This window comes from Sprattus sprattus (genome assembly GCF_963457725.1).
Source record: "Sprattus sprattus genome assembly, chromosome: 2".
Taxonomy (NCBI): Eukaryota; Metazoa; Chordata; class Actinopteri; order Clupeiformes; family Clupeidae; genus Sprattus; species Sprattus sprattus.
In genome coordinates this window covers 21,416,842-21,430,230 of record NC_137921.1, presented here as the reverse complement: position 1 = coordinate 21,430,230, position 13,389 = coordinate 21,416,842, and the positions used below count along the sequence as shown (strand labels likewise).

The window sequence follows — 13,389 nt, the reverse complement described above, 5'->3', positions numbered from 1 at the left end:
GTAGTTTAAAAATGAATATGAGCTTGTTTTCTTTGCATTATTCGAGATCTGAAGACACTGCATCTTTTTTGCTATTTTGACCAATTGTCATTTTTCTGCAAATAAATGATCTAAATGACAATACTTTTATTTGAAATTTGGTAGGAATGTTGCCAGTAGGTTATAGAATAAAACAAAAATGTACATTTTACTTTAACACATACCAATAAATAGTAAAACCAGAGAAACTGATAATTTTGAAGTGGTCTCTTAATTTTTTCCGCGGCTGTATACGACAGAAAAGGGAAGTTTGATTCTAAATTGACTCCATCTATGAAAGTGATTACTCTATACATTAAAAAAATACTGACATCCAAATTGAGTAAAGTTGAGTAAAGTTACTCTTGCCTTTGATGATTGATGCCCAATGATGGACAATTTTTCTGTGTGCATTGGTTGATTATGAGATTCTCTCTTTAGCTATGAGGGTCCAAGCACCTCCACCCCTAGTCAGAGGCAGTGGAATGAGCATCACTTTATGGCCTCTGTACTGTTCAGTTTTGGCTGCCAATTAAGTTAAACACTTTCTAGCTCATCCTCTCTGCCCTCTGCCTCTTGTATCACTGGCAGCTGACCAGCCCTCACTGGCTTCACTTGACACCGGTGAGGGTACTTCAGAACTGAGATCTGCATAGGGTTGTAACAAGGAGGAACATCCAATATAATGGGAAATTATTTATATGTCAGGGCCTGGAAAGTAGTAACTATCCAACTCCAGAGTGTTTATTTTGAGCAGTTGTTTTTTGTATTTTGGGATAATGGGCTTAGCTTTAGCCAACCATGCATCTAGCTAACATTGACAGGGTTAACCTTATAAAAAAAGGTTTACAATTTGCAAAAAATGTAAACATTGAAACTTATACATTCGGTGTTCAACTTAAAGTTGGAAATGTCTTTGCTTGCCATTGTTGGTTCAGTGTCCTTATCCTGGCAACCTGCGTAAGCTTCAAATCTGGGGGGGAGGGGAGAGGGGATACAACACTCTCCAATATTTTGAATTTGGACTGCAGCACCCATTTTAAAGGCTTGCTGTCAGTGTTACATATTGTTCCTTTAAGGTTCAGCTGTGTACATTCCTCTGCTGTATACTGCTACAACAAAATCTTTTTTAAGAAGCAGAGCTAGTAGCTTAGTCACCCTTGGTGATCACAGCTTTAATCTGTCTCTCCACTGAAAGATAGCGGGACAGTCTCTGGCGAGGGAAGGAGAGAGTAAATGGAAGGTGTTGATTTATTTAATGGTAAACTGCGTGCATAATTTTGTATCTCTCTCTCTCTCCTCTCTCTCTCTCTCTCTCTCTCTGCCTCAATGACTGTCGGGTTTCTGTTTATTTTATTTTATTTATTTCATTTTCGATACACCTCTAATCTAATGTGTGCACACACACACCCATGTATGCGCACACCTTTACACACACTTATACACACAGCCTCTCACAGTCGCCAGGGGGACTCGGCTTCCAGCAGAGATGTGAGAATGTACTCCATCAGTCAGCAGTCACAGTGAAAGAAAGGAGCAGATTAAATGGTAATTAGAAAGAAAGAGAAAAAAAAGGGAGCGATGGCACACGAGAGAGAGAGAGACAGAGGGGGAGACATTTCTGGTAGCAGGATTGCCGAACAGAAGGTGATGGCAGGCATGGAGTGTGTTGTCACGGCAGGCAGTCATCTGATGAACTGGCACACATATACCCACACATACTCACACTCACACTAACCCACACACACAGGAGAGAGGGGGAAAAAAAGTTTCAGTTCGGTAATTACTTCACTACTGATTCTGCCTCATCAAGCTTCGAGCAACTCCGAAGTGTGCACGCACACACACACACGCACACACGCACACACACACACACACACACACACACACACACACAGACACACACACACACACACACACGCTTTAATGCACTCAGAGTACTGCCAGGTGTAAAGGGTATGGTGCTTGTGGTGAAGGTTCCTCTCTCTCTCTCTCTCTCTCTCTCTTTCTCTCTCTCTCTCTCTCTGCTTGTGTGGGTGTCTGCAGAGACCTCCTTCAAAGAAAAGGAGGCCTTCGAAAGTGAGCGCTTTTTAGAAGAGGAGCGAGATCTCCCCTGTGTCCTCTCTTTCCCCCACACTCTGTCTCCATCTTTTTGGCTTCATCTCTGTTCCTTCTCTACCACCCCAAAGTAGGATCTATCCTAAGGCTGGATGGAGAGGGCAGCTCTCTAAAAGAATCGAAGTGAGACCCTTTTGCAGGGCTCCAGAATAACTTTCCCACTCTTTCTCAGTTGGTCGCAGCAGCACATGATTTGGTTGCACCATTTTTTTTTGGATACGGCACAGGAACGTTGGCTGGACTGTGAACCATCAGGGGGGTAAGCCCAGGTTCTTCTCCTTCTCCAAAAAAAGTTTGAAGAATGCGTACTGTTGCCATGCATCTTCTCTTGCATGCAAAGGCTGCACATTGCAAAAAATAATGTGAAAATTGAAGAAGAATCTTTTATTTAATTTGGATTTGGCAGTTGAAGGAATTTAACGTCCTACTAACTATTAAATATTGACTCACATATCACTGGCACCTAACACTGACTTACAGTTATGTGTGTCTGATGCCTCTAAACCATTTACATTCAATGTTCATTTCCTTGTTTTAATCAGACTGACCCATTGGAGAAGAAAAAGTGCTACTAGCCTACTACTTTCAGCCGCAATAGTTAACCAAGTGCGGCACCAAAACCACCTAGTGGTCAACATGCACTCGGACGAATGCGATTGCGACCACGTGATTTTTTTGAAAATGGTCACACATGCACAGGTTGCCATCTGTCCTTCTCCCTGTCTTACCCCATTCTTCCTCCTCCCTTTCGCTGCCGTTTTGTCTTTTTTCAATGTTCTCCTAGCTGCTCATTTGTAAAGCAGTTTGAATTTCCAATATGAATTGTGCTATATAAATACACCTGCCTTTCCTTGCCTCTGTCTCTTTTATACTCCCGCCTCTGCCATTGTTGGGCTGGTGGTTTCTCCTCGCCTCAGGTTACCGTGGTGATGGGATCATTTCAGGCCTGTCATCACACCCTTGAAGAACAACACTTGTCGCCACGGTAATCTTAACCCTCTCGGAACGCCACGGTCCCATGTTATAGGGTCTTCCGGAAATGGCATTGTTAGAACACAGTGCAGAAAGACAGGAGTTTTGGTTCTGGTGCGGATCAGTGGAGGGATTAAAATTCCTTTCCCAGAACTTGCACAAAACACATCCGATTCCCACAGCTGACAGTTTATGGAGATACTCAAGAGCTCTGATCAAGTACTAACAGTTCACTTCATTAGACACTGAATGGTTCTATGTATACAACAGACATCACAGAATACCATTGCAGGACCACCAGACTGCAGAGTCAGGGGGGGATACAGCAGTTAATTCATCAGCTGGTTGGAGGGGGCGTTCAATGGGTAGAGGTTTGGTAGCTCCGAGGGCTGTATAGGTTGCTCTCGACCATCTGCAACCAAAGGTCGCCTACAAAAACATGGGCCATGGAAAATAAGGGGTCTGTCAGCTGTCTGGAGCTTGTTCTTGTTACGGATGTCAAGGGAGAGGCCAAGAGTGCGGCCACCCTCTTAGTTTGTTCTGTTTCATTGAATCGCCTGGGATTTGTCAGGGAGCTGGATCTCAAGGATGTCAAGACTAGCTTCACACACACACACACACACACACACGCATACATACACATACACAGACAAATTGATGCAGTATGTCATATATTAAGGCTTTAAAGGTTAAGTCAACCAAGTAGTTATTGTTCCAAACCAGCTCTCTATGGTGTTAAGGCCTGATCTGTTGTTCAGACAGCAAGAGTTAATCGTTCCCCAAAAAGCTGTGCTCTGAATGAGCATGTCTGTCAGGGGGCCTTTGTCAATGGAAAGGTCTGCTGATGGGGGTGCTGAGTACTGAGACACAGGTGACCTTGTCCCACAGAAAGGGCTGCCAGCTAGGATTTGTGCAACAAACAAACGTTGGAGATGGTGAATGCGAATCATTACTCAGGCCCTGTGTCAACCACCCCACCCGCCGCCTCAATTCTCCTGCTCTGTTTTCTTCCTCTTTAACTCTGTTTCTTTCTTTCTCTCTCTTTGGCTTTTCAGCAGGTCCTTTTTATTTCTTCACTCTCATCCTCCTCACTCACTTTCTTTTTCAATCTCCATTCCCCTGTCTGTTCTCTCTCTCCCCTCTCCCTGTCTCTTTTCATTTTCTCTCTCCCCTATCTTTCTCTCTCTCTCTTTTTTTTTCTTTCTTCCTTCCTTTCTCTCTCTCTCTCTGTCTCTCCCCTGGTTATTGTCTCCATCCAGGAGCTCCATTAGACTTAAAGGTAGAACAGAGCTCTCGCGGGGAGGGAGAGCGAGGCTGTCTGGCTTTAGTTAGAGTTCTCTCAGCAGGCCTCCAGTTTTCTTTCCCCCCCTTTCCTTCTCTCCATCTCTCCGTGGCTTTCCTTTAACTCTCCCTGCCTCAAAGCTGTTAGTTAGTCAGCACTGTGGGGTTCTTTGCATGGCTGCCTCTGAGGCGTGTTTGTCTGCGTGGGTCTGTGTTCATGTGTGTTTGCTTGTGTACTTGTACGGGAGGGAATTTATGTGTTTACTGTATGTGGATATGTAGTGTTTGATTGAAAGGTGAGTGTATGTGGATTGGAGTCTGTGGATTGGGAATTTGTGTGCATGTGACTAACACATCTGTCTGTGTGTGTGTTTGTGGCCATGAGTGTGTATATCTGTCTGTCTGTGTGGTTCTGTTCATGTTTATTAGGTGCTACCTATGTGTGTTTCGTCACTGGTTATGAGTTTTTATGCACCCATGTTTGTGTGTGTGGGTGTGTGTGTGTGTGTGTGTGTGTGTGTGTGTGCACGCACTTGCTCTCACGCAGTGTGTGTGTGATTAGTCTGTGCCTGGCTGAGCTCCAGGTTGCAGGAGTGTAGAGACCGAGTGGGCTGCTGGCTAATGTCATTTGAGTGGAGCCGACCATCCGGCAGACAGGAGAAACCCTAGCGCACAGAGCCATTAATGATTCCACACAATCACAAGGACCACTGCAGGGGGGAGAGAGATGCAGGGAGACTGGGGGGGGGAAGGAAAGAGCGAATGAAGAAGTTGATGAAGGGGGTGGAATAGAGGTTGGTAGAGGGTGGTGATGAAGAGGCGAGGAAGACCGGTTGGGATAGAGTGGTAGAAAAAGAAGAGGAGGGGGTAGAGATGGAGATGGGGAGATGGATAAAGAAGGGAGAGAGAGATTGAAAGGGGAAGAGAATAAAAAGAGTCAGGGAGAGAAGGAGTGGGGTAGATAAACCGAGGTAGAGAGTGCCAGAGAAGTGGAGAGAGGGAGAGAGAGGAAGAGCCGGAGGGAGAGGAAGTTCTGTACACAGAGCTGCATTACAAAGAGCCAGACACAGCTGAGAGCTAATGTTTTGACTTTGCCACTGCTCTTTCTCTCTCTCTCTCTCACTCTTTCTCTCTCTCTCTCTCACTCTTTCGCTCTCTCTCTCCCTCTCACTCTCACTCCTAGTTTGTCTATACTTTCACTATCTCTTCTCATGTAAAGTATGTTGCTTAGGCAGGCACCATCCTGTGCTGTTTGCATAAAACTAATCAGGTGAAGCATAGAGAATGATCCATCCCAGCCCTCTGCATCTGTTTGTGTCCCTCTATTCATCTTGCTTTCTTTCATCCACAATTTTTTGCTTCCACTTTGTCTGTGTGTTTCTTTGCACACACAACCACACAACCACACAACCACTGTACACACACACACACACACACAAACAGGCTTTTAATACAGCTTGTTCAAGGCGGGAATATTGTGTCTTCATTCCGCCTTGCCATTCTGTATAAAAGGTATGAAGCCGGAATGAGATGTCACTGTTCGGCCTCTGAGCTGGCAGCAGGGGTAGCCACAGGGACTTCAAGGGGCGTTACAATGCTTTTTTGGGAAATTGTCCGAAGTTGGAAATATCCGAGTAGTCTTGAACGCGTCATTGTAGGACAGGCCGATATGTTAAACGCCTCTGGTTCCAGAATGTGGACATGCTATATAAAAAAAACACGCACACACACGCACACACACACACACACACACACACACACACACACACGGGCAGCATTACGTCACATTCTATGTACGTTCTATGTAAACCAAGTCGATGCGGGCCTTCTTCATGGTAATATGGCGGGATTCCTGTTTGAAAAGGGCTATTCACCCACCACACACAATGCATGTGTAGGGTGCAGTATTCTTTCACGTAGATAGTCTAGATGTGTTGTTATAGTTGTATTTGTGTGAGTTTTGCCCAGAAATGTCTCCCTCTTCTTCTATTCTGCTTTACCTTTTGTATTTCTCACAAACACATTGTAACTGCACCTTTTGTCATCGTAATAAAGCACAGCTGAATTTGAGAGAAAAAAAGGATGTAAGAATTATCAATTGTGGACCACAAGGAAAGCCTGTGATTTAGTGTCAATTATACAGTGGATTGGTGTTCATTTTCTGGTCATGCTCAATTTAGCGAGATTTAGCAAAGCCTGTGAAACCTTCTGAAAGAGGGAAAAAGAAAGTAGGCTAATGAACAGAGCGAATGATCTCTGCCCTACAAATGGCTTACTTTGGTCTCTCCTCCCCTGGCTTGCTCAAAGGTCTATTTCTTAATAAAGACTTTGAAACACCTCTTTAATCCAAATTATTATCATTATAGTTATTAATATTATTATTTATATTATTATCATTATTAATGTGCAGCCGCATTAAAAGAACAAATCACCACCATCCATAAACGCAACTAAAGAAACCTTTTATGTATCCGGGGGGGGGGGGGGGGGGGGGTTGAGAACCGTGTCTGTGTGTGTGCATGTGAGTGTGCATGTGTGTGTGCATGTGTGTGTTTTGAAAGGGAATGGGCGTAAGCACAGCCAGTCTATCCCACACGATGCCGTGTATCTAATCCTCCAGTAAACAGAGTTCGCTGCAGGCCATCAGTGACCGCTAGCCTCGGCTGAGAAATGCAAAAGGCCACTGCTGACTCACTGCACGCAGGGCTTTGGAAATGCTCTTGTTTCAGTTTGTCGTGTTTGCTCTGTTCTGTTCTGTTCTGTTCTGTTTTGTTTTGTGCCATGCCACATAGGTTACGCAATGTCTATACCCCAGCACTCCTTTAGACATAAGTGCTTTAGCAAACTGTGTGTGTGCGTGTGCGTGTGTGAGAGAGAGTGTTTGTATAAATGTGTGTGTTTGTGTGTGTTCATTTGTTTGTTTGTTTGTTTTTTTTAACTGAGATTGGGATGTGAGACCCAGAGCTTGCATCTCATCAGTTTGGACATGAGCCAGATTGATTGGCTCTTTGCTGTGCCTCTTGCTTTGTCTTGTGGTGTTTTCTTTCTTCTTTGTTGTTATTCCCTGTGAGTGTGGACGTCGGGAATCCCACCCTGGCAGAGGGGAAGGGAGAGGCTTTATCTTGTAATCTCCATTTAAGGGCTTCTCCACCATGACTCTATTGATTTTTTTTTTCCCCCTTTAAAGCAGGATTAGAGAAACCAGAATACATGCCAACAGAAGTTGTAGATTGGCAGGCGAGCTGACGTCTGTGTGTGTGTGTGTGTGTGTGTGTGTGTGTGTGTGTGTGTGTGTGTGTGTGTGTGTGTGTGTGTGTGTGTGTGTGTGTGTGTGTGTGTGTGTGTGTGTGTGTGTGTGTGTGTGTGTGAGATGGGGAGAGAACGGTTACTGATGATTTGACTGGTGTTCAATGCCTTACTTTTTTTTTTCAATGTCATATGGTTGACAGATGGAGGACTGACCGTAGCAAACGTTACAGGTTATTTGTCTGGCATCTATCTATAAATCCAGAAATCTCTGTGTGTCAGTCAGTCTGTCTAGGGCGTATCTCCCTGACGTTAGTTACGTTAGTTATGAGATTTCGCATGTAGCTTACGCATGTCATGAACCTGTGCATCCTTGATTTTGAAGATTTCTGAATTCATAGTTCGCAACATATTTGTATTTTATCGTTTGCCGTAGGCACTATGGGTAGTGAGGCACTATGGGTAGTGTAGTAATTCAGAGAAAGAGGGGCGGACCCGCGCGGCGTGAATGATGTCATAGTCATAGAACAGTCGTCGTCATAGATGTTACCTCAGCTGATGCGTATGGGCCTGGCATGTAACCAACTCTCATTACCATGTTAAGTAGTATATTGTAGTTTGATGTATTTGTATAAGAGTTAGCTTTCTATTCAACGTTGCTGGTTAGCCTAGACCAGTGACCATGCGTTCATGCATCTACTGACGCAATGAGAGAGGTTTTCTGATGTATCTGTTGTAATTCGTGTGTACTTTGTTTTCTCATTATTGCAATATTATAAACCTCAGTCTGCATTTACCCTGGCTGGGAGAGGCTGTCATTCCGAAGATACTGTGTGTGATCGCCTTTGCTCTGTGTTCATTAAACCTGTCAGAGTGTATGAATAAACGGCTGGGTGCCAATCAAAATCACAACGCAAGAGTGGAGTACTACATCGCTACAAATGGTAGCTTATATTGATAAGCCTCGGAGGCTTTCAGATTGTCCATTGCTTTCCCATCTGTTGCTATGGAGTCCAGGAAATACGCACAAATCTCGCTGTAAGTTATGTTGGGCCACGTCGTTCTCCCAGTTCTGCACTGAACAACAGCTACACCTACCTCTGCTAACACTACAGAATGCATAATTCCTACGGGCACTACACTAGTTAGTTTAAATCTCTGAAATACATGGAAAACAAAACCCCTATAACCCTCTTGGAATTGGAGTCAGTTTTGCTGCGGGTAAAGACAAGCAATCTAGGTTTGTCAAACACTAAAGATGATTTGTCATTGTTCCTCTTCCTGCACACAATACTCAATGCACAACGTTTTTCCACAATGGAATGTGCTCTCTTGAAGAACTTGCAATACTAAGGTTGCACACCTATATTAGCAGAAACAAATAGGGCTTCAGTCACTGTGTGTTTCGGTGATTGATGGAGCTGTCCAATGAGCTTATACCAGGACCCCAAATGAGAGAGTCGTTCTGGCAAATTATGTAATTGACTTTGCACGCAGAGAGCTTAATCTGATTAGCTGTAATTGTTCCTGCAACTGTTGCTTTTTTGCAAGCGCAATCGAGTTGGAGGTGATGGAGAAACAGAACGAGCGCTTTAAGAATAACTCCTGTGTGTGAAAAAGCAGTGCTGAATGACCTTAACCTCTCTTGGCCTTGTCTCTCCTGTCTCCCTCCCCCCTCCCCCACAGATGATGACGTTCGCCTGGGACAATTACAAGCGCTACGCCTGGGGCTCCAACGAGCTCCGGCCTGTCTCCAAGCAAGGACACTCCAGCAATTTGTTTGGTGAGTGGCTGTTTCCAACACACACACACACACACACACACACACACACACACACACACAACATAAGGGTTTCTAGTAACTATATGTCGATGTGTCTGTGTGTGTGTAATTAAGTTTTGTAGCTGTAGAAATATGTACACTCACAAACTTGAATTTGTGAGATGTATTTATTGATTTTCACAGGTTCACGCATTCAGATACTTTGGTGCATTTGTTTTTACATGCACACAAAAGCTGTATACAGCTGTTTGATCCCATACTTTCTTAACTGTGTCTCTCTCTCATCCCTCTATCCCTCTCTCTAGTCTTTCTCTCCCCCTCTCCACCCCTCTATCCCTCTCTCCCCTCTCCCTCCATCCCTCTGTCTGTCTGTAATAAAACTTGCAGCCTTTTCCCTCTCCAAGGCTCCTCTCTTCTTTGTGAGCTCCTCTGTGGGGATTGATGCCCCAGCTTTGATGAAGTGTCTTAATTCAGCAGAGAGGAGGCTGTAATAAACACACACAATCATGTCCCCTCCTGTCACACACACTCTCTTATGGCACTATTAGTTAGGAACATCTTGTACCCTGAACTCAGTGTGTGTGTGTGTGTGTGTGTGTGTGTGTGTGTGTGTGTGTGTGTGTGTGTGTGTGTGTGTGTGTGTGTTTGTCTGTGTGTGTGTCTGTGTGTGTATCTGTGTGTGTGTCTGTTCGTCTTTGTGTGTGTCTTTGTGTGTGTGTGTGTGTGGGTGTGGGTGTGGGTGTGGGTGTGGGTGTGGGTGTGGGTGTGGGTGTGTGTGTGTCTAGTGTTCTAAGGTCTTACAAGACAGCGTACGATATCTTCTCATTTTGATCCCTAATCACATACGGCCATATTCTCCCATGCCCTTCAATTACAAAATGAACTACGCATTTTTCACCTACGCATATGTTCTCCCTTTGACTTAAGTCTGTGATTTGCTCGCCATGAAAGCAGTAATGCACTTCGGGCGGAGCAACCCCAACGAAACATGATCTCTGAAGCATGTTGATGTAGCCTACTTTCTCCTCAATGGTAACATTTTAAAATTTCAACCCCTCAACAAATTTGTATCGCAAATGTGCAATTTGGCTGATTGACTTATTTGTTAGGTTTATATGACAGACATAAACAAATGTTATTGTTTAAGGCTAGTGCTGAAATCCATATTCCATATTTTTCAGACTGCCAAAATAACCAAGGTTCTGACTCAATTTACTTATATTTTGGATAAATACACACACCTCTTTCATGAGCTCGTCTTCTGAAGTGTCTTTGTGTGTGTCTTTGTGTGTGTCTTTGTGTGTGTGTGTGTGTGTGTGTGTGTGTGTGTGTGTGTGTGTGTGTGTGTGTGGGGGTGTGTGTGTGTGTGTGTGTGGGTGTGGGTGTGGGTGTGGGTGTGGGTGTGGGTGTGGGTGTGGGTGTGGGTGTGGGTGTGGGTGTGTAGTGTTCTAAGGTCTTACAAGACAGCGTACGATATCTTCTCATTTTGATCCCTAATCTCATACGGCCATATTCTCCCATGCCCTTCAATTACAAAATGAACTACGCATTTTTCACCTACGCATATGTTCTCCCTTTGACTTAAGTCTGTGATTTGCTCGCCATGAAAGCAGTAATGCACTTCGGGCGGAGCAACCCCAACGAAACATGATCTCTGAAGCATGTTGATGTAGCCTACTTTCTCCTCAATGGTAACATTTTAAAATTTCAACCCCTCAACAAATTTGTATCGCAAATGTGCAATTTGGCTGATTGACTTATTTGTTAGGTTTATATGACAGACATAAACAAATGTTATTGTTTAAGGCTAGTGCTGAAATCCATATTCCATATTTTTCAGACTGCCAAAATAACCAAGGTTCTGACTCAATTTACTTATATTTTGGATAAATACACACACCTCTTTCATGAGCTCGGTTTCTGAAGTTTAGCGGTGCGGGTGTGACCGGAGAGTGTAGAGCTGGATACATGTGACTGAAATGTGCGTTCCTGGAAATGTGCAAAAAAGGTGTGTGTGTGTGTGTGTGTGTGCTCATGTGTGTGCACATTATTAATTTATCAGCAGGGCTTGCTAATGGGACTCTCATTTTGCATAATACATGCTAACATCTGCTCTGGGCTGTGTTTACCTGCTGCAAGTGTCTGTGACTGTGTGTGTCTGTGTGTTCTGTATGTACTTGTTTGCCAGAAAAAACCCCACAACGACCAGCTTTGAGTGTGTTTTAATACCCCTCTATCAGGTTAAACACATCACGCCAGATGCCCACTCCACCTGGAGTCACATCCCGAGGTGCACCACCAATCCCATTTACCCCCCCACCCAGCCTACCACCCCTCCTGTCCCTTCGTCCCCCCACACCATTTATCAAGGCAAGGCTGGGTGGCTGGCTAACCTGTCCCGGCACACTGCACAGAACAGCATGTTGGTTCTGTTTAAAGCAAGAGGCATGCACTCTGTGCAGAGGGGTGATGACTATTTAGTAGAGTAAAACACACGCACGCACGCACGCACGCACGCACGCACGCACGCACGCACGCACGCACGCACACACAAACACACGCACACAAAACCTACTTTGCAAAGTAACCTCTGGCAGTGTAGTAGGGCAACACTGTTTCCCTGTGTCCCTTCTGTGGGGAAGTGACGAGACTCCTGAGTGTGTCTCAAAGAGAAGGAGGACCAAGGACAAGAGGGTCTCTTACTCTTCTTACTTTTCTTTTTTGCCATCTCTCCTCTTATATGGCTCATACACTCACACAAACTAAAATGGAATACACTAGCTTAGAGTAAATACACGTATAAAATGTAACAAAATGGAAATATTGTAATTCACTGCAATCTATTCTGTAAACCTCTCTCTAAATAGGCTAAGGCCTATTTCTTGTCCTGTGTGGATTGAAAGACATCCCAGATGTAGGCACCCAGTTTGAAATTAGGTCTCTCAGATTGGCTAAATGAAAACATGAATTGAGTTTTATAAATTGTTATTCTTTTGAGCTTTCTTACAGTAGCCGTAACTGGCCTAAATCAAATGCTGCCAACAAAACAGAACATTGATAACAACAATATGATTTCCGTGCAAACCTTGCACAAGAAGAAAGCTACTATTCTTATCAGCCAATTTTTGCTTATCCAATTTATTATTCATTTTTAGTCAGGCCATGTTCCATCTAATCGGAGTCATTCAAGTCTGTAGGCAACAATACAATGTCCCACTGGAAGACTTAGTTCTGGTAACAGTAACAGTAATCAGATGGTTCTTCATTGTGTGTTATGTGTTTTGAAGTTCCTTTCCAACTCCAGCCTGGCAGGACCCAATGAGCTCCAGGCTGTAACAGAGTGGTGCTGGACTGGGCCTGGCAGCAGCCATCACATCTTATTTATGGAGGACAGCTTGGGAAAGATCCTCTACTACTGTGTTGTGCAACTCTTTGTAGCTCCACACAAACATCTTTCCAGTCCACAAAGAATGAAAAGAGAGGACCCAACACTCTAAATTAGAAATAGCTGAAATGAAAAATACTTTCTTGACGGACAATAAGAACCCTGGCTCTGGTTCAGATCACAATTTGAGTGGGATATTAGGTAGTTACCTTAAATAACTAAACACCGTACATTAAGGATGCAATAACTTTGTTGGAGCATCTCTTTTAGAAGGTTCCAGTTTGCCAGCTAATGTGGTTTGATGCTGTGATGCACTTACATTTCATACCCCTTGGCATCCTCTTTTTTTCTGGAACTGTCAGAAAAGTCAGACTCTTTTGCTTTTTACCAGACAGGAATGACAAGTTTCTTTTTTGTAACACTCTGGACAAAAAGAGGCAAGAGTTTTCATATATGAGAGTCATGGATTCTTCCAGAGTGATGTCAGTTCAGGTTGATGGAGCCCGCTCACCCCTAGTCTCTGTAGATGCTGTTATTTGAAGTGTGTGTGTGTGTGTGTGTGTGTATGTGTGTGTGTGAGAGAGAG

The 13,389-nt window shown here is 44.1% G+C and overlaps 1 protein-coding gene across 1 annotated transcript in view; it reads left to right on the top strand.

Annotated features, from left to right (window-relative positions):
- The window catches only part of LOC308361091 (mannosyl-oligosaccharide 1,2-alpha-mannosidase IA-like), a gene marked incomplete at its 3' end in the record, with an annotated part of 109,703 nt that overhangs the window by 20,504 nt on the left and 75,810 nt on the right, over window positions 1–13,389 (top strand). Inside the window, exon 2 of the mRNA XM_080833339.1 lies at window positions 9,322–9,418. Within this exon, the coding sequence (XP_080689465.1) occupies window positions 9,322–9,418 (97 nt within the window). The remainder of the gene's footprint in view (window positions 1–9,321; window positions 9,419–13,389) is intronic.